We start from the raw sequence: 25,622 nt of genomic DNA, 5'->3' as shown, positions 1-25,622 counted from the left end.
GACACCCTCAGCCTTCAACCTCCGGGCTGGTGACCAGGCCTGAGCAATCGGAGGTCGAGCGCCGAGCGGGGCAGGGCGGGGACCCGAGCGCGGACCTGGCTTGCTCCCCGCGGCGCACCTGCCTTGGCCGTACCCCGCCTCCCCCGACCTCCACGGAACCTGACGAGCCTCCGAACCTTCTACTGAAGTGTGTCCTTGCCCCGCCGTGCGTGCTCTATCGGGGTTTCCAGTTCCTCCTAGAGTCTCGAAGCCTTCTCCCCGCGGTGTCCAAGCCCTCCTCCCAGGGTCTCCGCACCCTCTCCTGTGGGATTTCCAACGCTCCTCTCCCTGGGCCCATGCCACACCTGAGGGCACTGGGTCCTGTTGGTGCTCAGTATCTGTGAGGCCTGCTGTTTAGTTTACAACATTCAGTTTCCTGTCCAGTGGGCAAGAAGTAAGATCTTAACCAGTCCTGTCAAGATACCTAAGATTCTGAATGAGTGGGATTAGCAGTGAGGTTCATTCATAAGGATTAAGTCTAAAGAAGGTGAGTAATTTATTGATACAGAGGGGGGGAAAAAAAACCTGGACTCATTGAACAAGAAAAGAGATCTGCCCAACAGTCTCCAAACGGGAAATCAGATGCCATCGCCTGGCAACTTACCTAGAAGCCCAAGAGACTAGGACAATTGCAGACCTACCTACCAGGTTGTCTGATAACAATAGTGACAATTGATCCAAGTCTGAAATAATCATATTTCTATAGACCTTGTGCAGGAGGGAATCAAAGTAAAGAACTACACACTTGCAAGAGGGAATACTAACTTCTCTCTCTCCTTTCCCTTTAGATTTTGCAGCAATTTACTTTGGTAAACAACTCTGAATGTGTCTGAATCAGGTAAGATGTCGATGTTCATTCCTGCCGTAGGGCTATAGGAAAAGTAAGAAGATTTCTCTCTAAACACAAGGAAGCACACCCAGGACTAATACAGACTTCTTAGCTCAAAAATTTTTCTTTTAACTCTATTCTCTAGAAAATACATTTGGGTTATTGGGGGCAGGGGGGTTGTTAGAGTTTTCTTTTTTATTATTTATTTTTTCAAAACGTAAAGCAACTCAGCTTTGAGACATTTCAGTTTTTCAAAATGCTTTGTCTTAAACTCATCCACTTCTCAGATAGCAGTTTAGGTAATTGCCTTAAGAACTTTGTCATTGAGATTGTTTTGAATATAATTTATTTTTTTCAATCAAATTGGTTGATTTCTATGTGCATTATGTTATTGTCTCTGCTATATTATAAAGTCCCTAAGGTCAGGGATTTATGAATCTGCACAGAATGAGTAGTTTGAATTGTGGAGCTGAATATATGACCAATATACAGAGATTTTCTTTTCTTTTCTTGTCTAATTCTGTGTGTTTTATGCTTCATCCAGATACCTCCTCTAGTTTAACATAAACTAGTCAGCACTGATAAGCTTGTGACTTACCTGTTTTTAAATTATCAATGGCCTATTTTAAATCCTAGACAGTTTTCTCTGACCTAGGATAAATTTTTACAGTTTCTCCCTCCCTGCAACCAAGCTGACTCAAACTCTAAAAATGCAAATTATTTTTAATACTATTTAAAGTAGAATAAAATTGAGGATCAGTTTTCTACAGAAGCATCATATTGTGGGGCCTGAAAAATGTTTAAGAGATATTTGCCTGTTTTCACTGGCATAGTATATATAGGATAAGATAGTCTTTAAAACAGGAGATTATTTTGCAGTCATTTGTATTATTGTAGATTACAGCCATCTTATAAGGAAACCAGTGCTGTATGACAAGGGTTCTTGTATTTGAACATGAGTTTTCTCCTAGTTCATATCAGAATTGAAACAGACATTGGAAGGACATAACCCTGAATTTCTGCACTAGGAAGAAGTGCCCAGAAAAGAGATTTTTTAGTTATATGACTTCTCAAAAAATAGTGAGATGTCAGGTTCCTCACCATTTAAGATGCGACTAGTTCATCTGGACCTGAAAGGAGCCCCGCCAAAGGTCTGCTACCTCTCGGAGGTAAGAGCTCCCCTTCTTCTCTAGAGAATCACTTTGCCTTGGGTTTGGTTATGAAGTTGTGAACAGCGTTCTGTAGATACATTCTTGGAACACAACCATGGGTTCTGAGTTGAGGCGTGGTGGCAGCAGCATAGATCTTGTATTTCCCCCATATCCCCTCACAAAGCAGATAGCAACCAGGATAGCAAAAGGAAAAACAGAAAAGACAAAAACCCACAACCTCTGTTGTGAACCAAATCGTGTCTCCTAAAAAGATATGTTTAAATCCTAACCCCGCGGACCTATTAATGTGACCTGTGATTTAAAGATAGGGTCTTTGCAGATGTCTCTGACATTAGATGAGGTCATGTGGGAACAAGGTGAGCTCTAATCCAATAAGTGGTGTTTGTATAAGGAGAGGGGACAATAGACACAGAGGGAAGATGACATGAGAACATAGAAAAGGTACCACATGAGGACAGAGGCAGAGACTAGAATCGATGCATATGCAAGCCCAAGAGGGTTCAGGAAGCCAGAAACTCACAGAATCTGGAAGAGACAGGGAGGATGCCCCTTACAGCCTGGGAGGGAGCATGGCCCTGCTGACACCTAGATTTTGGGCTTCATCCTCCCAAGCTGTGAGAGAATACATTCTTACTATTTCAAGCCCCCCGGTTTGTGATGACTTGTTATGGCAGCCACAGGAAAAGCATGTACTCTAAAACAAATGTAAGTTATCAGGGTTTCCCTGTGAATGCCAAAATGCAAGGGGCGGGGCCAAACCACGGACAGCTCAACACTCCTGTGGGGTTAGCAGCTGGGCAAGGGATGGTAGAGAAAAGATAAAAAAGAATTTAGGATCTTCCCTGGTGGTTCAGTGGCTAAGACGCCAAGCTCCCAATGCTTGGGGGAGAGGGGGGCCCAAGTGCGATCCCCAGTCAGGAAACTAAATCCCACATGATGCAAATAAGAGTCTGCATGCCACAACGAAGATCAAAGATCCCACGTACCACAACTAAGACCCAGTGCAGCCAAATAAATAAAAATAAATATTAAAAAAAAAAAAATTCAGATGACTCCAAGACCAGGGAACCCACAAAATAGCCCAACAAGTAAAGTCAGAAACTGGATGAGATGTCACTGGCTCCAAATTGAGGATGAGTGCTCAAGACCTCAAGGCATTCCAAAATACTCTCCAGAAACTTCTTCCAGAAGGACAGAATCCCACACTCAAAATGCAATGTTGGGAAAAGACTCCATCTTGAACTGGGGAGTAACACTAAGGTAAAGGAGAGAGAAGTTTTCAAATGCTGGAGGAACAGGATCCAGAGGGAGTGAAGACTGAGTGCTATGAAAGTAGCTGCACAAAGTCTGTAACTGCTAATCCTTTATGTAACAGCTGCAGAGGGAGCCCAGCTCCATCCCAAACATTAGAACCTGCTCTCCAAAATAGAAGAAAACACATCTCATTGTAAAATGGGCAATTAGAAAGGAGTGTGGTTGTGCCATACAAAAATACTGCCAGAAAATAGAGGACAATGATTTGAGTAACCGTGAAGGCGCACCAGGACCACGTGACTACAAAGCAGATGACACAGTTCTTTAATATTTCAGAACAAGATCAGAGATACTAAGAAAGTGATAGAAGCTATGGAAGAACAGCGTAAGTTAGAATTAGAAAAGCCCAGTCCCACATGCTGCAACTAACGACCCCCCTTGCTGCAATGAGGATCGAAGATTCCCCCATACCGCTCTTAGAACCCACGGTAGCCAAATAAATATTTTAAAAAGTCCAGAAAGCAACAGCGAGACAAAAGTAGATTGTGAAAAGATTGCCTCCAGACTCAGGGATGAATTATAAGGGAAAAAAATCAGAAATAGAGACTAAACTAGAAAAAGGACAAAAGTGAATAGACACCATGGGAACCAGTATTGAGAAAGCAACGGCAGAAAAGAAAAAAAAGTCAAACATGAAAAGAGAAAAGCACGGTGACAAATGGATAGATGTGAAAGACAGGCAAAGAAGACCTACTTTATGTGTAGCTGGAGCCCCCTGCTGCTGCCAACGGACAGAGTCAGGTTCAGACAACAATTTCTTATTCCTCCTGTTTCCGACGATTTGCTGAGTGGCTCCCTCAGGCTAAGCTTAGCAGCCTGTCAGCCACCCAGAGCACCAAGGATCTCTACCAGCCCCAATAGAAATGCCAAAGAGGCCATCCAATGGTCAGATGGCCAAAGCCTGCAAGGGATACCAGGAGCAAAAACACTACAGAAAATATGGAAATGCTGTAACCATTATGTTCCATTTGTGCAAGTGACTGACCTGGGTTAGTCTGACTCCTTTCCACAATCAGCCTCTTATAATTTGCAGTCAGTTATTGATGACCCATTTTATAAATGATCCTAGTGAATTATTGGTCCCAAGCTGATTTCCTTCTTCTATCCAGCATGTTTAAGAATGTTCCCATACTCTTGGGGAAAGAAAACTTTGAAAGCAACATCAGAGAGTGCTACAAATTGTGTAAAACCTGTAGTGGCCCTTGTCTGGGGGTGGTTTTATATTCTAAATACGTGAAGGAGCCCCCACCCCTGCCTGTGATGCCAGGCTAGAAGAAAATCTCAGTGCTGTGTACAGTAGATACAGCCCTAAAAGTCTTGGAGGATAGGAGTCCATGTTCTCTAGATAAAGGTGGAGAAAGAAGTGGGAGAGAACCAGGGCAGGAACCCCGTGAGCACAGAGGGACAACCTCTTTCCTCCTTCGTCTCCCTTCTCTAGGTTTCTTCCAGGCGCTCACCACTAACCCTCCAGAGCCCTGTAGGCTCCCATCGCCCCAGCCTGCCCCTTCCCTGTGTTCTAGGAGGCCCCCACGCTGCAAGTCTTATCCAGATGAGGTGCCATCTAACCCTGCTTGCCCAGCCCTCCCTCCCCAGCTAAGCCACCAGGAAGCTGCTATTCTATAGCATGCAGAAACCCCGTCCCTTGTGTCAAGTGAACATGTCACTGCATTTGTGTTTAGTTGGCATAACACAGAGTACACATATCAGGTGGAAAGTTTCCAGGAGAATTATCAATCCAAAGATCAGCTATAATCCATGTCCATCAGCTGAAAGAATGAGTCTGTGACCTGCATGTGTGTCATTTTCCATTCAAATAGTCATTTTTTCGTGATGTTTCTGTCTCCTCCCCAGATTTTCCCCCTGTTCCGTGCCCTGGGTGCAAATGGCGTCCTCATTGAGTATGAAGACATGTTTCCCTATGAGGGCCACCTGAGGCTGCTGAGGGCCAAGCATGCGTACAGGTACCTGAGCTGCCAAGCAGGGCGATGCCTCTGTAGAGAAAATGGGATGTGCAGGGGAGCAACATGGAGGGGAGGGGAGGGGAGATAAGAATTGTTAAACACATGTTTTTAATCATAAAAATAAAGCATGTTCACTGAAGAGAATTTGGAAACATTTAAAAGAAAATAAGCATCCTTATAGTCAAAGCTGTGGATTTTCCAGTAGTCATGTACAGATGTGAGAGTTGGACCATAATGAAGGCTGAGTGCCAAAGAATTGATGCTTTTGAACTGTGGTGTTGGAGAAGACTCTTGAGAGTCCCTTGGACTGCAGAGAGATCAAACCAGTCAACTGTAAAGGAAATCAACTCTGAATATTCATTGGAAAGACTAAAGCTGAAGCTCCAATACTTTGGCCACCTGATGTGAAGAGCTGATACATTAGAAAAGGCCCTGATGCTGGGAAAGATTGAGGGCAGGAGGAGAAGTGGGCAACAGAGGATGAGGTGGTTGGAAGACATCACTGACTCAACCGACAAAGTTTGAGCAAGCTTTAGGAGATAGTGATGGTCAGGGAAGCCTAACATGCTGCAGTCCGTGGGGTCACAAAGAATCAGACATGACTTAGCGACTGAGCAACAACGACCACAAATGATCCCCCAGAAGGAAGCACTGTGATATGTTTCAGTCTTGTCTATGGATGTGAAATGCATGGGGGACACTTTGACAGGTGTCCATGCAGGAGAAGGAGGGAGGGTCTTTAAGGCCCCAGGTGGGATCTTCACCAGAAAAGTGAGGATTAACGGGGAAAGGATCAGAATCAGGAAGGTCAGATAGCATGGTCGTGGGCATACCGCACTTGGCTTTAAAATTATGGGTATCCATGTAAATCAATAACAAATAGCCCAAAGGAAAATTGGACAAAGAACATTTTGATCCCCCCCAAAAGAAAGAAGTATATGATAATAATAGAACAATGAAATGCCGTTTTGGCCACCAAATTGGAGAAGCTTTTAAAACAAAATGATAGTGCTCTGTGTCCACGAGGGTGAGCAAAAACTAGCCTCCCACTGGTGGGCTGTAGAGCAGCCTAACCATTCTGGAGGACGCCTGGCTCCATGTGACAGAACTGCCAACACACTTCCCATTCCTGTGAATGGGAAACAGGAAAGGCGTGATCCAGAGCATTAATGTGGTATGATGGCAGAGGTATTCGTGTTTCTTCGTACAACAAATGTGTTCTGTTCCTTTGTTTTTAAAAGTGAAAAAGGTACCAGGGTTCCAGTGAAGCTTGAAAAAGGTATATTTAAAGATAGAACCTTATATAATCAGTTCATTTATAAAACTGGTTAACTTTAGAGATGGTTCAAACATGGAAATTGAGATGAATTTATAAGTGACAACTCAAGAGTAGAGTGGTCAGGGGCCCTTCCGGGATGGCATCCTCAGTAGTCTCAGTGGCAGGATGTTGACCTGGACGAACACTCAGGCGTGCTGACAGTGACTTCCTTCCAAGGGTTTTATCCATTTATAGATGGATAAACAAATGCATGCGTGCTCAGTCATGTCTGACTCCTTGCAATCCCATGGACTATAATCTGCTAGGCTCCTCTGTCCATGGAAATTTTCCAGGCAAGAATACTGAAGTGGGTTGCAATTTCCTACTCCAGGTGATCTTCCCAACCTGGGGACTGAACCCACGTCTCTTGCATTTCCTGCATTGGCAGGCAGATTCTTTACCACTGAGCTACCTGGAAAGCCCCAGTAAATGGGGTTACTAACCGCCTCAGATGAGCCACTCCACCTAGTCTTGGAACTCTATTAAAGGGGTCACCAGTCTTTTCTGTAAAGGGCCAGACAGTAGATATTTCAGTCTGTGCAGCCCATCTCATCTCTGTTACAACTGTTTGTGGGGTAAAAGCAGCCACAGGTGATAATAATGATTAGGCATGGCAATAAAACCCTATTTGTGGACACTGAAGGATGAATTCCATACAATTTTTGTTCTTTTGTCACTCAGTGATGTCCGACTCTTTGCCACCCCATGGACTGTAGCCCGCCAGGCTCTCTAGTCCATGGGGTTTCCCAGGCAAGAATACTGGAGTGGGTTGCCATTTCCAGGAGATCTTCCCAACCCAGGGATCGAATCCGTGTCTCCTGCATTGGCAGGTGGATTCTTTACCGCTGAGCCATCAGGGAAGCCCTCCCATACAATTTTTACAGGTCACAAAATGTTTTTCTTCTCTTGATCATTCTCAACAATTTTTAAATGTTGAAACCATTCTTAGGTCACGGACTGTACAGAAACAAGCGGTGAATTTACCCTCAGGCCCTGTCTTCCCACCGTTGTTCTAGACTATGATTCCTTGTGTGGCCCAGTTTCTGGTAAAATGACTTTAGCTTCTTGTAGCGTTTGAGTCAGAATAGTTGGTAAGAAGTAAACTGTTACTTGATGACATAACAGAGCATCGTTTTCCTGAACTGTAGCATGGAAGTCTTCTCTGAAAACTTAAGAATACCTGTTGGGCTTTTCAGAGTTAGTGATCCTACTGGTTTCCTCAGTAAAGTCCCCCAGGAACCTGACAAGCGAGGATTGGGAGCCTAAATGGAGGCTGGCCTGCACCTCTTAGGGTGGTCTTTGTCTCTCTAGCCCTTCCGAAATCAAAGAGATCCTGCACCTGGCCACACTGAATGAGCTGGAGGTCATTCCCTTGGTGCAGACATTTGGGCACATGGAGGTAAGTGGGAAGAAGGGAAGTTACCTCGCACCCGGGTGTGGGGTTGAGGGGTGCACGGGCAGGGCCAGCCACCTGCAGGGAGCAGCTCAGTGCTGCATAGAGAGGCTCTGTGAACAGCTAAGGTGCTGTTGTCTGATAAATACAGCATCTAGGCCCTCTCAACGTCAGTTTCCATAGACTTGTTTTTCCTTTGAGTGTCCATCCCACTTTCCAGTTATTTGCATGTCTCAATTTTTGGTTGAGAACTATATATTTCAGATCATATGTTATAATGAATCTGACTTCTTCCCCCATGGGTAGTTGTAAATTGCCTGATTTAATCTGTCTCCCCAGCTGTGTGTGGCCGCAGATGCCTCTGTTGGGTTTTTATTCTTTTTATTTTTTGCTCTTAGGGGGTTACTCTTCTGTCTTGACAGCTGGTGATTCCATGCAGTTTGGGCAGTAGTTGTGCCCAAGCCCGTAAGGCTCCACGTTGTGCCCCAGGGGCTGGGGTGCCACACTTAAGAGCTCAGCCAGTGCTCAATCTGCCATGGCTCTGCTTTCCACCCAGCCCTCTCGGGCCCGTGTGTGTGTGTGTGTGTGTGTGTAGCTGCAGAGTCTCTGTTTTTACCCAAAGTTGTGGCAGTCTTTCATGAACAAACATTTCCCAATTTGTTGTTCACCTTTGGTTGGTTTCTGGAGGCCTGAAATTGTTGTTTTTGACAAATGGTTCCACTTTGTACGTGTGTGTGTGTGTGTGTGTTCGGCAGTGTGGTGGGGAGTGGGTAGTTTGCCAGCCTCTTCACTTGAGCAAGAAGTCCACCCAGATGTAATTCTGCTGTGAAGGGAGACTGTCTTGTCCACTTTCTTACTCAGCCCAGTTAGAGGTGGAAAGGAGAAGGGCTGTTGACCAAGCAGCCAGGTTGCTCAGAGCCCTGGCTCTCATGCCCAGGGCAGCCCCGCTGGCCCCTCTGGGAACTCTAATGGACACGAGGCTGGTAGGGTGCAGGGGCAGGAGCCCAACTGCGGGGAGCTCGGGCGCAAGCTTCTCCCCAGGGTTGCCAGCTTTCCTATTGTCTCCCCGCAGTTTGTGCTGAAGCATGAGGCTCTTGCTCACCTCCGGGAAGTGGCACGTTTCCCCAATACCCTGAACCCCCACAAAGAGGAGTCCCTGGCACTGGTCAGAACCATGATCGACCAGGTAATGGAGCTGCACCCGGGCGCCCGGTGGCTCCACGTCGGCTGTGACGAGGTGAGTGCCTCCCCTTGCCAGCAGGCAGCTCCCCCAAGTCTGCGGCAGCCCCTTCTCTTCGCCTCAAGGTCACCTGCTCCCACCTCGTGGGGTCTTCTCTTAAACAGAAAAGTAGCTCCAGGGATAAAGAAAGGCTGGTTGAGGAGATGTGCCCCAGTGAGGGCCTTGGTCCCAGCTGACAAATGATCTCCTGTGGGCAAACCTACTGAGCCAAGCAGGGTGCAGTGGGGTTCAGGCACCCACGGGACAGCAGAGCAGCCCCTAGTTTACCGCACATTCATGTCCTTGGGGCCAAGGTGGCCATGAGTTTGAGCCGGTTAGTTTTCTCTACCTGAAGCAGTGCAGTTTCAGACAGTGAGAGAAAGGAAATACCACTTTAGGGTCATGGAGTACTGGCTGGAAAGGCAGTTCCCAGGGGTGCCCCCTCTTGTCTTCAAGAAACACAGGGTCTTAGGAAGATTACGAGCCACCGAGCAGTGACCCAAAGACCTCTGCTTGTCTGAGCTCAGGCATCTGAGCTGGGACAGTGGTTTGTGGACATTTTATTCCAGAGTTTGATCCTCTTCTTCAAAAAAAACTTTTTTTTTTAAATAAAATACACGTAATATAGAATTTACCACTGAAAGCAATTGAAAGTGAACAATCCAGTAACTTTTTAGTCATTCTCAGTGTTGTGCAGCCCTCATCCCTGCCTAGTGCAGGGCCTCTCATCTCCCCACCCCCTCGCCCTCTGCCCCTGCAGCCATATCTCCTTTCCATCTCTGCATTATCCCCCCACCCCAGCACCCCATAAATGAAATGCTGCTCCATGCGTGCATTCACCTTCTCCAGCTTCATTCATCTACGTGGCAGCTGAGTGATATTCTAGAGTGTGGACAGGCCACACTCTGTTTGTCCATCTTGTATTGCTGGACATCTGGTCATTTTTACCTTCTAGCTCCTGTGGTGCTCCTGTGCCCAGGCTCAAGGGAGTCTTTGAGCTGAGTTGGGGTGTCAGTGCAGAAGTCAGGGCACCCTTCACTGCCCCCTCCCCATGGGCAGCTGCCCTGAGATTCTCCCAGGCCACAGCATGAACCCATGGGTGAGAATGTATGGTCCTGGGGCCAACCCACCTGTGTCTCCTCCTAGGTCTACTACCTTGGAGAGGGTGAGACCTCAAGACAGTGGTTGCAGCAGGAGCCCAACAGCAAAGCAGGGCTGTGTCTGTCCCACATGGAGGCGGTGGCCAGCCATGTGCGGGCCCGGTACCCCACCACAACACCCCTGATGTGGGACGACATGCTGCGGGACATCCCTGAGGACCAGCTCTCAGGTTGGTGGAGCGCGGCCCTGGCGGGCGGGGGGTGGTGGTGGTGCAGGTCACACTCAGCAGTGGGGCTTCCTGGTGCCACGAGGGGTGGATGCCGAGTGCTCCGAGCCCCCAGCTGCTCAGGAGAGACCTAGACCCTGTCATAGAGCTGCACTGAAGCTTCTAGTTCCAGACCACTCCGTTATTAGGACCACTTTCACGTGTTTCTCATATGACAGTGCTGTTTCCCTAAAAGGTCTTGCAGGAGGGTGGTTGTGAGAGACCTGACCTGGAGGGTAGCATGAGGCCCTGGGGGGGCATCGACCGTCAGGAGCAGGGGATGGGTTGCGGAGCAGCGGCCAGGGGATGAGTTGCGGAGCAGCGGCCCCCAGCAGACCATGAGAGCATCCAGTGCTTCTAGGGCCCTCAGCCCCACACGCCTGCATGGCCAGCCCTGTAGGGGCCTCCACTGAGGTTCACACTGGCTGGTGGAGGGACGCAGAGGCCCCCACCAAGCCCAGCAAGGCCCAGCCTGAGGCTCTGGGGTGAGACGGGGAGATTGCCACGAACGCTTCTGCAAGGTCCAGGTGTCCTGGCTGCAGCCATTACCACATGTGGCCACTTAGGTTTTAATTCACTATAAATAAGTCCGCTTAGCAGTGCATTCCTGCTGCACCTGGGCCTGCCCCGCGTGCAGACAGTGCAGCTCCCTCTCTTGAGGGAGCTCTGGGGCCGCTGGCCTGGGGCTCGGCCCTAGCAGCTCCAGCAGTGTCCAGTCACTTCCAGAGCTGACTGGCCTGGCGGCTGCAGTGTTTATAACCAAACGCTTAGCGTAGTACTGAGTCTGTACTTAAATCCATTTTAATGCAAGAAAGGAGGGCTGAAGGGACCCACCCTCATGGCCTCTCTCCACTCCCAGGGTCGAGGGTGCCGCAGCTGGTGGAGCCTGTGCTCTGGGACTATGGGGCTGACCTGGACATCCACGGCAAAGGTCAGTACCAGAACGGAGCCTGCCGGTCATGGGCTCCTCTTGGTTTTCCACCCAGACAAGCGAGTGTCTCAGGCTTCGCAGCTACACCTCCTCAGGGCCTGCCACTCACACTTCTTACTTGCTCACCCAGCGCTCCTTGTGGAGAAGTACCAGAAGAGTGGCTTCTCCTGGCTCTGGGCCGCAAGCGCCTTCAAGGGGGCCACAGGAGTGAACCAGAGCCTGACCCCCATCGAGCACCACCTCAGAAACCACCTGCAGTGGCTGCAGGTGGCGGGCAGCATGCCAGCGGACACACTGCGGGGCATCATCCTGACTGGCTGGCAGAGGTGAGGCCACGTGGGCCCCAGGGATGCCCTATAAGTGGCTCCCGTCACTCAGGACACATGGCCCTCCTCAGCCCATCCAGTCTGGGCCTCAGTTCTTCTCTCCTTCTGTCAAGGGGAAGCAGCCAGCACTCTGAGGAGGGTGTGGGAGGACCAGCCGCTCAAAACAAGCCCCTTGAAGTCAAGCCCCTCACACCACACTGCTGAGGGGATGCGGCTCAGGGTGTTAGCGCTCCGGGGCACTGGCCCTCCTGGTGCACGCTCTGTCTGCACCATGCGTGTCTCTGTGTGTTCACACCACCCCGGCCACTTTGGGAGAGGCGTGAAGACAGACCTCAGCTCATTCAGAATTTCACACCATCTGAAAAGTAGAGTTACAAGTTAACCCCTGGTCCCAGGCAAGTCCTGGCCTCAGGTCCCATGCTGAGGGGGAGGCCAGGTGACCCCAACACCAAGAGCAGGAGGCCCTGACCCCACGGGAGGCAGCTGGAGGCGGGGCTGACTGCTGACCCTCAGCCCGCCCTCACAGGGCTGAGTCAGAGATGAACTCCCAAGAATTTCAAGGTGGCAGCTACAGAGCATCAAGCCCAGGCAGGTCCCTCAGGGTGGGATCCGAGTGTGACTGCCCACACACCCACAAAACCAAGGAAGCTCAGGAAGCAGCAGAAGCTTCTCAATCCCTGTCCTGTCTCGTGGTGGCTCATGCCCGAGCATCCGCTGAGTCCCTCTCCCGCGGACTTAGGTATGACCACTTCTCCGTGCTGTGCGAGCTGCTGCCCGTGGGAATCCCGTCCCTGGCCGTCTGTCTGCAGGCGCTGCTGCACGGTATGGTCCCCTGCTCCTCCCAGGAAGCCAAGTCCCGGGGCCTCCGACTACCACCTCCATTGGCTGGACTGTGGTCTTCCAACCCTTGAGGGCGAGGGGAACACACCATGGCCCTGATTCACCTGCCCACCCACCCCAGTACAGCCTGGGTCTTCAAGCCTAAACCCAAGACAGAGGCCAGGAAGGTAGGGGGACGGGCCCCGCAGGCAGAGGGAGCCCACAAGAAAGCTTATCATAGACAGGGTGCAGGAAAGGGCCCGTCCTCACTGGGTAAATATCCTGAGTGCCCAGTCAGTGGGTGTGGCCCCCAGCGAGGGCAGCTCCCTCACTTCTGGTTCTCGTGGGAGCAGCCAGGTGCAGGCAGAGATGCTTAGAGATGGAAGAAACCAGCAGACATGCTTGATGGCGAAGCCCTGGTTATATAAACTCCCATTCGAGACGAGGTGGGAATTTAATTGATGATGTATGTGGTGTTGGAGCAGAAAGATGTTAAGGTGGTTGAAGAAAGTGTGGACTGAATAATGAACACACTTAGGATTGTGCTGAGCCACAAGGATGTGGAAGGACAGATACCAGGACTCTACCCTTTTCTAACCTTCCCGCCTTGGGCTCGTCCATCCCTGAGGTTGGCATGTATGTGGCTGGACGTGGCCAGCGGTCCTTCTCAACTACTTTGCCCACCACCCACGCCCAAAGGCCGGGAGGTCCAGCCAGCACAGGGTCCAGGCCACCTCCTCCAGAGGCCCTTCTGACCTCCATCTATGGCTGGTTTCAGGAGACTTTGCTGAACATGTCAAAGCAAGAGTGGAGAACTTTCTTGGGGTTTCAAGCCTGGAGGAAATGGATTTTAGGAGGTAACACCCTCACCCCCTGCCCTGCCTCTCCCCTCACATTTGGGCCCTTCCTTAGTACGTCGGCTCCCTGTGCAGTGAGGGCGCCAGCTCCTTCCCTGGCAGCGACATCCTGGCCCTCGTCATACAAGTCAGCCTCCATCTGTGCAGCTCCGTGGACGCGCTGCTGGAGAGGGACAGGTGAGCAGGCGGGGGCGTGACCCCCACCACCTCCTGGCAAGGCAAGGGCCAGCTAATACTGCAGGGAAGCTTCCTGGGTGGAAAACAACTTTTAAAAGTCTCTACCAGCTTTTCAAAGGTCTTATTTTACAACCACTGAGGCTGCCTTATGAGCCACAGTGCACCCACCTATGTGTGTCGATTTGCCCCCTGCCCCCTGGCCCCCACTCCACTGCAGGTACGTGACCGGCTGGTTCAGCGCCTACCATCGCAGGAGGAAGCTCATCCATCCCGTCATGATCGAGCACATCCAGCCCCAGGCACTCAGGTAGCCCACGGCCCGCCCTGCTGTGTCCACCCCCGGGGCTGCCCACCCTCCACTGCGCACTGGTAGCCTTCTGGACGAGGTGACTAGGTATCACAGCCACCGACTCCTGGGTGACCTGACTGAATCAGCTGTGCCCTTAGGTGTTAAGAGAAGCTGGGGCATTCCTGCCTGAGAGGGTTGAGGGTCACCAGACGCCCTGAGCCAGGTCCAGGGCTCCTGGTAGGACCAGACTGCCTAGGGCTGTGGCCGCATGTGTCACCATGGGGACAGGGTCCCAGCCGGCCCTCCCCACCGCTCCCCCAGCTGTGAGCAGAGGCCAACACAGACTGTCCCCACTGAGTATAAGATGCCTTCAACTGTCACGGCAGGTTCAGGCACCAAGAAAAACCCTGCCAGCCAGTTGTGAGGTGCCTGCTAGTTTCAGAGGTCAAACTGACAGTCACTCATTGATTCCCAACAACCTTATGAGGCTGGTGCAAAGGGCCCAGTTCCATGGATGAGTAAACTGAAGCCCAGGATGTCCTGACCTGTGGGGTTCTGGAGGCCATGAGGTACGCCCCAGGGCCCTCACTGGGCAGGCTCACTGTCTCACTGGTCCTCAGTCTCCTGGCCAGGTGGGACGCCCTCGCAGGGGAGCTGGAGGCTGCCCTGCAGCGTGTCTTCTACCCGGACACGGTGGAGGAGTGGCTGGAGGAGAACGTGCACCCCAGCCTGCGGCGGCTGCAGGCTCTGCTACAGGATCTGGGTGAGGCGGCCGGCCCCAGGCAGGACTCAGGTCAGGACCCCTGAGGGGAGAGGCCAAGAACAGGCTTTCAGCAGCCCAGCACCCTTGTCTGGCTGCACCCGGCCCCATGTGCCCCTCCTGAGTCCTGGACAGCCATGCCAGCGGGCAGCAGCCACAGAGTAAATATGGAAGGAAAAGGCCCCTGGGCCTATGCAGCGATGAGCATTAGAACTTTCTTTTGAAATAAAAAGGAGAGTGGAATCCAGAAATCATGCTACTAGGAATTCAAAAGGCTTCATTACTACTCTGGCCCGGGCTGCTTACAGTGGGGCCCTCACAATGCTCTGGAGACCCTTCTCGCCCAACCCAGCTCCCAAGGAGAAGAGTCAGCCAAATACTCTCCCTCTGGTCCTGGAGCCTCCTCCAGCCCTGGGATGAACATACCAGAAACCAGTGTACAGCTTGTCACACCTTTTAAGAGAAAAGCACTCCAGACTTAACCATTTGGAAACCTAACTTTGGCATGTTTAAGTGACTGTGTCCCCATAGGTCTGGCTGGCAGCCATTACTTAGAAAGGAGAGGCTCTCCTTTCTCTGGAGTTCCCTCAAGTTGCTCTCACCCAGGCAGCCTCAGAACCCTGGGTCTATGGGTCTACCAGGCCATTCCCAGTGCAAGCCTTGTGGATTCCCCCAGAGATGCTCTTGGCACGTGCTATACCTTGGAGGAACCTAGGTTCAGAGAAAGCAAAAAACCAACAGCGCAGGTGAGGGTCAGTGTGACTGGCACCCAGATTCCATGGGGGTGGCTGCAGCCAGCTGCCCAGGCCCTGCTGAAGGGCAGTCATGAGCCTGGCCCATTCTGGCCACATACAAACAGGCCCAACCACCAGGGTTTGAGAGAAGCTGGGAATATGGGTTCCAAAGGATGGGCGCAAGTCTTTAAATGACTCGATGGACATGAATTTGAGTAAACTCCAGGAGTTGGTGATGGGACAGGGAGGCCTGGCGTGCTGTGATTCATGGGGCCTCAAAGAGTCGGACACGACTGAGCAACTGAACTGAAGAGAAAACCTCTGCCTACACTTGGGGCAGGGGCAGGAGGTTATCCTCCCTGTGAGAGCCCAGCTGCAATCCTGATTGTGATCTGGGTGAGGCAGCAGTGAGCGGTGGTATGAAGTGAGATCTTAATTCCCTTAATACCCAGGAATTGAACCTGGGTATCCTGGATGAGAACCAGCAATCCTGGCCACCAGACCAGCAAGGGCTAAAAGGCTAGAAGCTGGTTTTCCCTTGATCTTTGCCCCTGGTGAAAAATGCATTTATCACGGAGGCAAAAACTGTTAATGCAGGTACAACGTTTATTGAGACGTAACAAGCGGAAGAGCACATAGAACTGGTTTGTTAGGAGAGAAGCAAGGCAGAGACGCACACCCAGAGAGAAAGTGTGCGGGCGTCCCCCTCAGGAGGAGGAACGCTGTAAAGAGGCGGTTAAGTCATGTATATAGGTCAGTTCTTCGGGTCTTTACCTTCAGCCAGTTATCTGGTTTCTTTTCCACACCTGGCCCACCCTGAGACACTCCCCTGGGTGTGCCTGCACCTCTCAGCCAAGATGGATCTCCAACTGAAGGCTTCTGGGAGGAGCAAGACTCATTATGGCCTGGCATTATCACCTGACTTTCGACCCCCAAGGAACCTTTCTGCATATGTGCAGTGTCTCCCTTGTCCCCAAAGGAAATGGAAGGAGTGGACATCCCTTAATCCTTTACTCAAAACAGGGTTTTGCCCCTCTTTGTCCTTGCATAACTATTACCTTAAGGTGTTTTAAGAGACAAACACTGGCTATTTACCCTGTTTCTGTTGTTATTGCCATTGTGGAGAGCAAACAGGAGGCTAGTTGTACCTATACATCCTGAAGCCCATTTCTTTCTGCCCCACAAAATGGCTCTGCACCTGGGAAAGTTAAATGCCTTACTTGGAGCCCACCTATCTCTTGTCTCAGGAAATACAAGTTCCTAGTTGTAGGTATACATCCTGAAGCCCATCTTCCTGCCCCATGAAATGCAAACAGGAGGCCAGTTGTGAATGTCTAACCTGGAGCCCACTATCTGATTCCTGCCTCAGTTGGACTCGAGATGAGCCATCTGGGGTTGTAGAGGCCTCACTATGGCAACAGCACACCAATCAAATGGGCTCCTTGGCATCCACCCTGATCACCAGGACCTCGCGGGTGAGCACCTCACTTCCGACCACTGAGGATGTCTAGCTGGTGGGAGGGATGAACATGGGGAGCAGGGCGGGAACTGGGATCCGCAGGACCGCAGGCCGCAGGAACAACAGGCAGAGAGCATCCTCAGGCTGACCCAGTCAGGAGCCACACCCGCCTGCCGAAACCTTGTTGCAACCTGCAGGACCGAGTCCTGGCCAAGACCCTGACCCAGAGAGCTCAGCCCGACACTTCGTGCCCTGGGATCCTGGGTGTCCGTCCCATTTCAGAGACCTTGAGCCCCACATGGCTAGCAGGTCTGGCCTATCCACATCAGGCTACTACGCCAGCGGGCTGTCTGATTCCAGGAAGAGGCCGATCAGCCTGCAGAGAAGGTCCCACTGTGGTTTCGCTTGGAGGACAGAAGCAAGCAGCAGGAATGGCTGAGGGTCCTGCCCTGGGGCCGCCAGGGACACAGCCAAGAGTCGAGGAGGAGGACTCGCAGGCGGCCCAACAGTCCTGCTGGGGCTCCGTCAGAACCCTGCTGAGGGGCACCATGGAGGTCAGCTCTGGTCTCCCGGACCGTCGGCCTCACTGTCACTGCTCTGAGACAGCTCCACAGGACTCTCCAGGCGGTGCAGCTCCAGGAAAGTAGTGATAAGCTTGGCAACGGCTTCCACATCGCTGGTCCAGGCCGGCACCAGGAGGGAGGACAGGTCACCGTGGCAGAGGTCCTGGCCTCCCAGCAGGAGCCAGAAGACCACGCCAGTCTCCTCACAGGCATCACCCTCTAGGGTTCCCCGCCAGGACTGCACACCTTACGTCCTGGTCCCCACCCTCACCTGACCTTAACCCCGGCCTCTATGCCACTGGGCACCCCTGATGTGCCCCTCCCCTCTCTATCCCTGTAGGGACCCCTGATACTCCCTAGTAGGTGGTACCATGCCTGTCTCCCCAAGCCCCACCTCCTCCATGTTCCTGAATCCTCTCTCTGTCCTGCCACAGTCCCTTATGAGGGCCACTATGCCTGGGGGCAAGGGCATAGTGGGCAGCCCTGGCCCATCGCCTCCTGTCTTTGGCTTACCTGCGGTGGCCCATGACAGCACTCTGGGTGAGGGGGTGGGAGAAGCCTGTGGCGAACCGAAGCACCACCACGTAGCCCTTCCCGAAGTACCGGACCTTCTCCTCCTCCACGTTCACGTCCCGGATGTCACTGAGCAGGACCACCACTGTGGGTGGGGCCAGGTCAGCGGCCATGTCCCCCGCCCACCCTGCCCCTCTCTCCTGGATGCTGGCACAGTGGCTTTGGGGACACAGTGCAGAGGATTAGAGCCTGTTTGTCATGAAGGAGCGCATGTCACTCCAGGTCGGAGGCCCAGAGGATGCTGGGACCCAGCCTTAGATGTCACAGGAAGTGACCCCGGCACAGGGTCGTGTGACTGCCAGTTAACATCCAGTCGGAGTGAGAGGGAACATCCGGCAGGCCTACTGCCTTGAAAAGCCCACCTGTTCTCTCAGTCTAACATGTCAGGGGGTGGCTAAGCATGGTACTGCCCAGCTTTCTGCCTCATTTTCCTTAACTGCTGGAAAATGCCCTCCTGGTCTCTAGTGGCCAGTCACTGAGCTGGGGACTGCCCAGCAATTTTCTTTGGTCCAGGGCACATCTGGGTATACACAGCATCCACGAGGCAGGACACAGCTCTGGTCACCGAGCAGCCAGCTTCCCCTTCCCAGGTCACACAGACTCTCACTGCCTTCCGTCCACCCCAGAGTAACCCATATCCTGTTCACTCCCCACACCTTACCTTGGTCATGGCCTGCTCTGCAGAGAGTCAGCAGCTTCCTATACAAGCTGAACGTCTTCAGCACTACCTTCCCGGTGCTCTTGTTGAAGACCGCTTCCTAGAACACCAGCCACAGGGGGGTCATCTGGCTGCTGGCCTGTGCGCCAGTCCAATACACGCAAACTCGCCAACTCTGTCCCCACCCTCCCCAGAGCAGACACTCAAGGAGGCAGCCCTCTTCCTTCCCATCCCAGTCAGAACCCCAGACCCCTGCAGCCAGACCCCTCCAGGATCTCGGGTGTAAAGAAAAGCAGGTACTTCTCCTCTCCACAGTTGAGAGAGGTGAGCACCGAGGTTAAGGTCATCAAATGAGGGAACAGGTCAGAGAGCAATACTGGGGCCAAGCAACCCAAAGGACACATGAGGAAGGACAGAAGGGAGGTGAGGGAGGTGGCCTCGCCCTTCTAGAACATCTAGGAGAGCAGCTTCAGAGGATTCTGTGGCCTACAAATGGTCACAAATAGGCAATGTCCAGGGACCAAGTCTAGCTGGCCAGAAACCACTGGGCTCACATTTCAGGATTGGGGTGGAGGGCATTAGGCCCCTAGAGTCTTTCTTCCTTTGACATGCCCTGCAGGGAAACCCAGGAGCCCCAAAGCCTGGGTACCCTTCCTGCATCAGCCTCACCTCCCAGTCCTCCAGGTTCTGCACGGCCACAAACAGACAGCCCGTGACATAGAAGAGCTTCCAGCCCAGACTATCTGGGGAGCAAACACAGGAGACGCGATGGGTAGGTGGCAGAGGGGCAAAAGTCAAAGTGCCTGCAGGGGGTGCCTCCTCCCAGAATAGGTGCTTCCCAGACACTGGGCAGGAGTGGCCCCTGGGGGCCCAGCTAACTGCCCATGCCTCCAAGGACACCCCACCCCTGTCAAGGCCACTACTGTGGGCCCTATCACTCAGGACAGGACATGGTCTACCAGCTCTGCCCTCAGCTCTCCACCTAGGTGACTCCTCGAGGTGACGATCATGGCACCGTGTGTGACAGCAGAAAGGGGGGCTACTTCCAGGGAGCTGCTGACAGCACAGACTACACCTGCCACAAGACCTGAAGCAGACATCAGAGTGCCTTTCTGAATATTTTATGACATGAAAATGCTGATGTAAATGAATGCAAGCTGTGGGGGAAACACCAGCACATGAAGGTGAGACCATGCCTGCAAACCATTTAGAGGCAGAAAGTGAATGTGTCAGTTGCTCAGTCATGTCCAGCTCCTTATGACCCCATGGACTATAGCCTGCCAGGTTCCTCTGTCCATGGGGTTTCCTAGGCAAGAGCGGGTAGCCATTCCCTTCTCCAGGGGATCTTCCCAACCCAGGGATAGAAACCAGGTCTCCCACAATGCAGGCAGATTCTTTACCATCTAAGCCACCAGGGAAGCCCCATTTAGAGGCAGGGGCAATCCCCAAAACCATGCCTGTCAGATTACAAATGACAGGGTTTCCTTTTTTTCTCTATTTTCCAATCAGCTAAGGAAGCTTCTAGGGGCAGGGCAGAGCAGATGACATTCCTCACCTCCACTGTAGTAGGCAGCAGCCAGGCCGATCGACAAGATTCCTGTGGGGAGAAAACAGGTACCTTCCCATTGGGCCACCACTAGCCCAGAGACCACCTCCTCCCAGGACCCGCAGACCCAGGTAAGCAGCCCCTTCCCGTTGCCAGGGATGGCTAAGAACAGGGAGTAAGGGGGCAAGAAAACCACCAGGCTCAGAAGTTGTGGAAACAACCAGGAAGTCTGTTTACATGAATGTTCTACATCAGTCACAGTATTCACTGGTCACATGTCTATGTTGAGGTTCCAGAGCTGACAGGGGAACCAGAAAGAGGAACCTGATGTGGGTTTCATCCACTGACAGCACATTGTGTGGAATGAAGACAAGACTGCAGGTAAAGTATCACGACCCTGCACGAGACAAAACAGGAGAAGTCCCGGGAAAGAAGGCCCAGAGCCAGGCTGCCAAAGGTGCAGCAGCACCTCCCCTCACACCCCAGTTCCAATCAACACGTGTAGCTGCCCAGGGAGTGCAGGGCAATGGGGATTGACAGGGATAGAGGACAAGGGGCCTCCCAACCCTTACTCCTCACTGTCTCCATCACACAGGCCCTGACTTAAATCATATACGGGAGACTGGGTGTATGAAAGCAAGCAAAAAATGAAATACAGGGACCTCACAGGAGCATGGAGACTATTAACCAAAGGATGTTAAATGGTGAAAAAACACAAGACTGACCATCCGTAAAAGCACTTGAAAAGGGTAAAAGCTGGAAAGACATAATAGTTGCTATTTCTTGGGGTAGCAGAACCAAGGAAAATTTTAATCTTCATCCTTTTTTAAAGTTGGATTTTTAACTTGAGAAATATGAACATCCTTACCAACCAGCAGGGACCAGGATCTGATGCCTGGAGCCCTCTTCAGATGGAGGCGGGAGCTGGTGCGCGACTCTACCTGCATATACATCCCTGGAATGTGCTGCCACCACCTTCAACAGGAGACCAGGACGCCTGGGGAAGGACACAAAGAGACAGCTGCAGCCCTAGGGCCACTGCTAACAGACAAGAACCGAGCTCCTCTCCAGGACAGGATGCCCAGCTGCCCACTAACAAGGCCCACACAGGTTCAGGAACCAGTCAGCCTGTGCTGACTGCAGTCTCTATGGTCAGGCAAGTCAACCCCCCAGGGACCCATGTCCTCTGTAAGGAAGGTTCTTTGCGCAGATGTAATGGTTGCACTGGGGCTATGTTCCCTGCTCTGGCTCACAAAGCATCAACACTTGATCATCACCTGTCCACTTCCTACCCGGAAACCTCAGTCTCTTGGAAACCGTTAGCCCCTAACAGCCTTCAAACTTCTGGCACCCTATCAGAACGTACCAGAACACCCTCATTTCCCTGTACAGGCCTATGAAAAAGAGAACTGAAAGTCTCATCATGGTTTGATGAGAGGCACTGACTGAAAAAGTCAGCTCCTGCAGCTGCGGAGACAACAGTCCTCACCCAGCGGAGGGTTTGGACGGTCTGACCACCAGCTTAATGAACGAGTCAGCAAAGGGGATTGATCTTCCACACGTGGAGAATTCTGCCCTGCACGATGCAATACGTTCAAAATGCTGGCTCCAGGGTCCCCGTTCTGGGTCGCTTTTCAGGTATTCTCTGTAAAGTTAAGTCAAATCTGACAACAAAGAGTGGATTCAGTTCACACAAACGAAGCCAAGATCCTGCGATATCCCTGGCTCCCTCCCCTTGACTGGCTTCGCCTGTCTCCACGCGCGACTCAGCCGCCCGCGGGGCGAGATCACTCCTGTCACCTGCACGGGCCACTTAGGACACTCTTCACTGACCCTTGCAGCCACACTGTGCACACCCCTCGCCTCGAGCGCTACCAGGCCCCCGGGGCATCGACCCGGGCCGGGTCCCAAGACCGCGCTCCAGGAAGGACCCCGGCTGCGGGAGCCGCCCCCCAGCACGCCCCGCACCCCCCACCCGCAAACGTGGCACAGCCCAGATGCTCACCGCCGACACAAACCTGCAGGCGCGGAGGCGGGACGGCGGGACCTCGGGACTTCAAAACCCGCCGGCCGCCAACTTCCGGAGCTGGGGGAGGGACCAGCTGACTTCCGGACCCGCGGGGGCGGATGGGACAGTAGGCTTCCGGACTCGGGGGCGGGGCGGGGCGCGCTGCTCCTGACTTCCGGGGCCTCGATTCAGCCCGCGAGAGGAGAGGACTGGCGAGGCTCTAGAAAGAGGTTGGCTACAAATAGTGGAGATTGCGGAGGCTGCCATGGGTTTTGCGGGCCCCGGCGCTCAACACAGAGCGCCTGGGGTTGCAAGCTTTAGAAGATTTGCAGAGGTAGGTGAAGTTGTAAGCAGGAGACAGCCATTTAAGATGGTAAGAAAACGTGAAGTATGTATTTAAGCTCACAACGGATACGTACAAACATTATGGTAGATTCTGTAAAAACTTTAATGGGAAACATTAAAATAGAACTAAAATAGTTGTTCATGGTTCGGAAAATTATTGTAAAAATGTGAATTCTCCCAACTTGCTCTGCAGATTTAATTGCGAACCCAGTAAGAGTATCAACAGGTTGAAAAATCTGCACAGCGCTGCAAGGCACTGTGGAGGAGGGTAGGGGAGATCTAGAGATCCTTGACCCCCAAAAAACTCAGTGTAGCTGGGAAGTTCACATTTTCGTGAGGGCAGTTTTTCTGCTCCTCCTAAACTTGCCCCAGTGTTGGGGAAGGAGGATTGTAGTAAGAGACAGTTTTTCAGGAAAACCTTGAAATGGCCGCTTAGGCGCCCTCCCTGCTCCACTCTCCACCAAAATGCTCATAATGTACCACCACGGCCCCTAGATGAGGCCCCAAGCAGGACTCTGATTTGCCTATTTCCCAACAGAGAAGGACCCTACCTGAAACAGGAGAGCCTCAACCACACAGCCACTGCCTCCAGACTGGGATGGTCAAGATGATCTATGGAGTGCTGGAAGAACATACTAGAGCTTGTATTCCTACTTTTTATGTCTATTCTCATGTGTCCTATAATTTACATAAGATAGATACACAGTGTATAAAGAAATATACACACATAGGTATGCATAACCCTAGATGTTTTACCAATATAGGCACGATGTCAAAACTTGGAGATGACTTTATTTCACCAGTCTCTATGTACTCTCCACCTGTGGTTCAGAATCACCTGGTGGGGCTCTTGAAACACAGACCATTGAACCTGTTCCAGCAATGAATGGGGCTTGAAATGTATGCATGCTGGTGCCCGCTGCTCTGGGAACCACACCCAGAGAACTTATGCTCTGAGCTGTAAGCTGTAACAAAAGTGGGTTCTGCCTGAATGTGGCAGGTTCCCTGACCTGATGCCTCATCTCACATTCCGTTTCCTTGAAATGCCATCTGTGGTAAGATCACATGCCATCTTTTTTTTTTTTTTTTAATATTTATTTGTTTATCTGGCTGTGCTGGATCTTAGTTGAGGCATGCAGACATGTGGGATCTTAGTTCCCCAACCAGGGATCGAACCTGTCTCCCCTGCACTGCAAAGCAGATTGTTAACCACTGGACCACTAGGGAAGTCCCATCACATGCCATCTTGAAGGTCCATTTGAATTGCTTAGCATCTCCTTTAAGTCCTCCTGCTTGTGATCTTAATTCCTTAGAATTTAGGGAGAACTGAATTGATATCCAGAAAATTCCACTTTGCATTACAGTCCTTGACATAACTTAACCTTTTGTACCAGAGTACAAGCCATTTAAAAATGAAGCCTACACTGGCTTTCTGTTAATGTTAAATGAGAGAACAAATGATGTCTGATTTGATTAAAATCCTGCTGAATATAGCTAAGAGCAAAAGACTGGAAATAAATACAAAATCCATAAATAGGGGACTGAGTGAATAAAATCTATACATTTTACCAGTTATCAATACATCTTTGTTTTAAATTCAAACTGCATTGCCTGTTCTATGAAAATGCATCTGAGCCCCCCCTTTTTTTTTCTGTGCTCTCTGGCATGATGTTAAGGTTTGTCAATGGAAGGTGCGGGAGACACTTCAAGAGGAAGAGTTTCTCTTCTCGGTCTGGTTCTGTTGTCCTGGATCCACAGTGCACAGGGTTTCTCCAGTGTTCAGCTCTTACAGTACACACTGGCCAGCTGCACCCAGTATCCCCCACCTTTCCCGGCAACCCATTAAGTGGTTTTGTAGTAAAGTGCCTCCAGTGATATTGAGGTCAGGTCTAAAGTAGAAATGTACAAGGAAATGTATTGAAAAGGAAAGAAACTATTAGTGTTGTCAGAAGAATTCAACAGAATAACCAAATAGTGAGTAAGATAAATTTCTCATTATGGAAGCAGTCCTGCTAAGAAATGAAGAAATGGTAGGATTAAAACATCAACTTAATGAAACCAGGCCATCTCATCAATGGTTGCAAATTAACATCACAAAAGGACAGGCACTAGAACTGCCTGAGGGATTTCACACCACCACCTAGGAAGTAGTCTTTCCCTGGGATTTCCCTGGCAGTCCAATGGTTGAGACTCTGCGCTCCCAATAAAGGTGATACAAGTTTGATCCTGGTCCAGGAACTAAGATCCTGCTATGCTTTACTGAAAATTCAGAACAAGAGTATGAAAAATAAATAAATAAATAAATAAAGAGTATGCTAAAGAACTCCACATGGATGCAGTCAGCAATTGCTGAAAACCCTGCAGTCAAACAATTTGAGAAGTGAAATTGCTCAATCGTGTAGACTTTGTGATCCCATGGACTGTAGCCTACCAGGCTCCTCCGTCCATGGAGCAACCTGATTTTTTAACAATGATATGCAAGGAGAGAGAGGGGTATGTGAATGGAACCTGAAGATTTAACAAACAAACCCCCAAAACTTTAGAACTGGGAACTCCCTATATAATATTTAACTAAGTGAGACTAATTTTATTTTTAGAAACAAAATTTTTGTAAGAGAAAGAAACACACAAACCAATTGAAATACAGACTAATGAAACAATGAACCTTATTCAGATCCAGATTGAAACTAAAATGAACAGACCTTTGGGGAAACCTGGACACTAACTACACACAGCCCACCAGGCTTCTCTGTTCATGGAACAGATAGCTCAGTTGGTAAAGAATCTGCGTGCAATGTAGGAGACCCCGGTTCGATTCCTGGGTCAGGAAGATCTGCTGGATAAGGGAAAGGCTACCCACTCCAGTATTTTGGCCTGGAGACTCCCATGGATTGTGTATAATCCATGGTGTCACAAAGAGTCGGACAAGACTGATTGACTTTCACTTTGTTCCCCTTCTCCAGGGG

The 25,622-nt window shown here is 51.0% G+C and overlaps 2 protein-coding genes across 7 annotated transcripts; one reads left to right on the top strand and one right to left on the bottom strand.

The window, feature by feature from the left end:
• The first annotated feature begins 10 nt into the window (after window positions 1-10).
• On the top strand, window positions 11-15,021 carry HEXD (hexosaminidase D). Of its 2 annotated transcripts, none has more exons than XM_043905113.1 (14): window positions 11-526; window positions 828-877; window positions 1,897-2,037; window positions 5,206-5,315; window positions 7,945-8,032; window positions 9,099-9,263; window positions 10,392-10,575; window positions 11,471-11,542; window positions 11,673-11,868; window positions 12,608-12,690; window positions 13,466-13,544; window positions 13,620-13,721; window positions 13,939-14,028; window positions 14,631-15,021. In XM_043905113.1, the coding sequence occupies exons 3-14, from the start codon at window positions 1,954-1,956 to the stop codon at window positions 14,815-14,817; spliced, it is 1,440 nt and encodes a 479-aa protein (XP_043761048.1). In that variant the 5' UTR covers window positions 11-526; window positions 828-877; window positions 1,897-1,953; the 3' UTR covers window positions 14,818-15,021. The 2 variants fall into 2 exon arrangements, with proteins under 2 accessions (XP_043761048.1, XP_043761049.1); XM_043905114.1 differs by having other exon boundaries at window positions 14,489-15,021.
• A 1,069-nt stretch (window positions 15,022-16,090) lies between these two features.
• On the bottom strand, window positions 16,091-22,425 carry LOC122695348 (cytochrome b-245 chaperone 1). Of its 5 annotated transcripts, none has more exons than XM_043905120.1 (8): window positions 22,322-22,387; window positions 21,793-21,967; window positions 21,172-21,300; window positions 20,313-20,354; window positions 19,427-19,500; window positions 18,761-18,857; window positions 18,040-18,184; window positions 16,091-17,639 (listed from the first exon to the last, which is right to left on the bottom strand). In XM_043905120.1, exons 3-8 carry the CDS (start codon window positions 21,254-21,256, stop codon window positions 17,519-17,521), a joined length of 564 nt encoding a protein of 187 aa, XP_043761055.1. In that variant the 5' UTR covers window positions 21,257-21,300; window positions 21,793-21,967; window positions 22,322-22,387; the 3' UTR covers window positions 16,091-17,518. The 5 variants fall into 5 exon arrangements, with proteins under 5 accessions (XP_043761055.1, XP_043761056.1, XP_043761054.1 ...); XM_043905121.1 differs by having other exon boundaries at window positions 22,309-22,369; XM_043905119.1 differs by lacking the exon at window positions 21,793-21,967 and having other exon boundaries at window positions 22,322-22,425.
• Window positions 22,426-25,622: the final 3,197 nt, after the last annotated feature.

The sequence above is a fragment of the Cervus elaphus genome, chromosome 5 (assembly GCF_910594005.1).
Source record: "Cervus elaphus chromosome 5, mCerEla1.1, whole genome shotgun sequence".
NCBI classification, from domain to species: Eukaryota; Metazoa; Chordata; class Mammalia; order Artiodactyla; family Cervidae; genus Cervus; species Cervus elaphus.
This window is presented reverse-complemented; position numbering and strand designations above follow the sequence as displayed.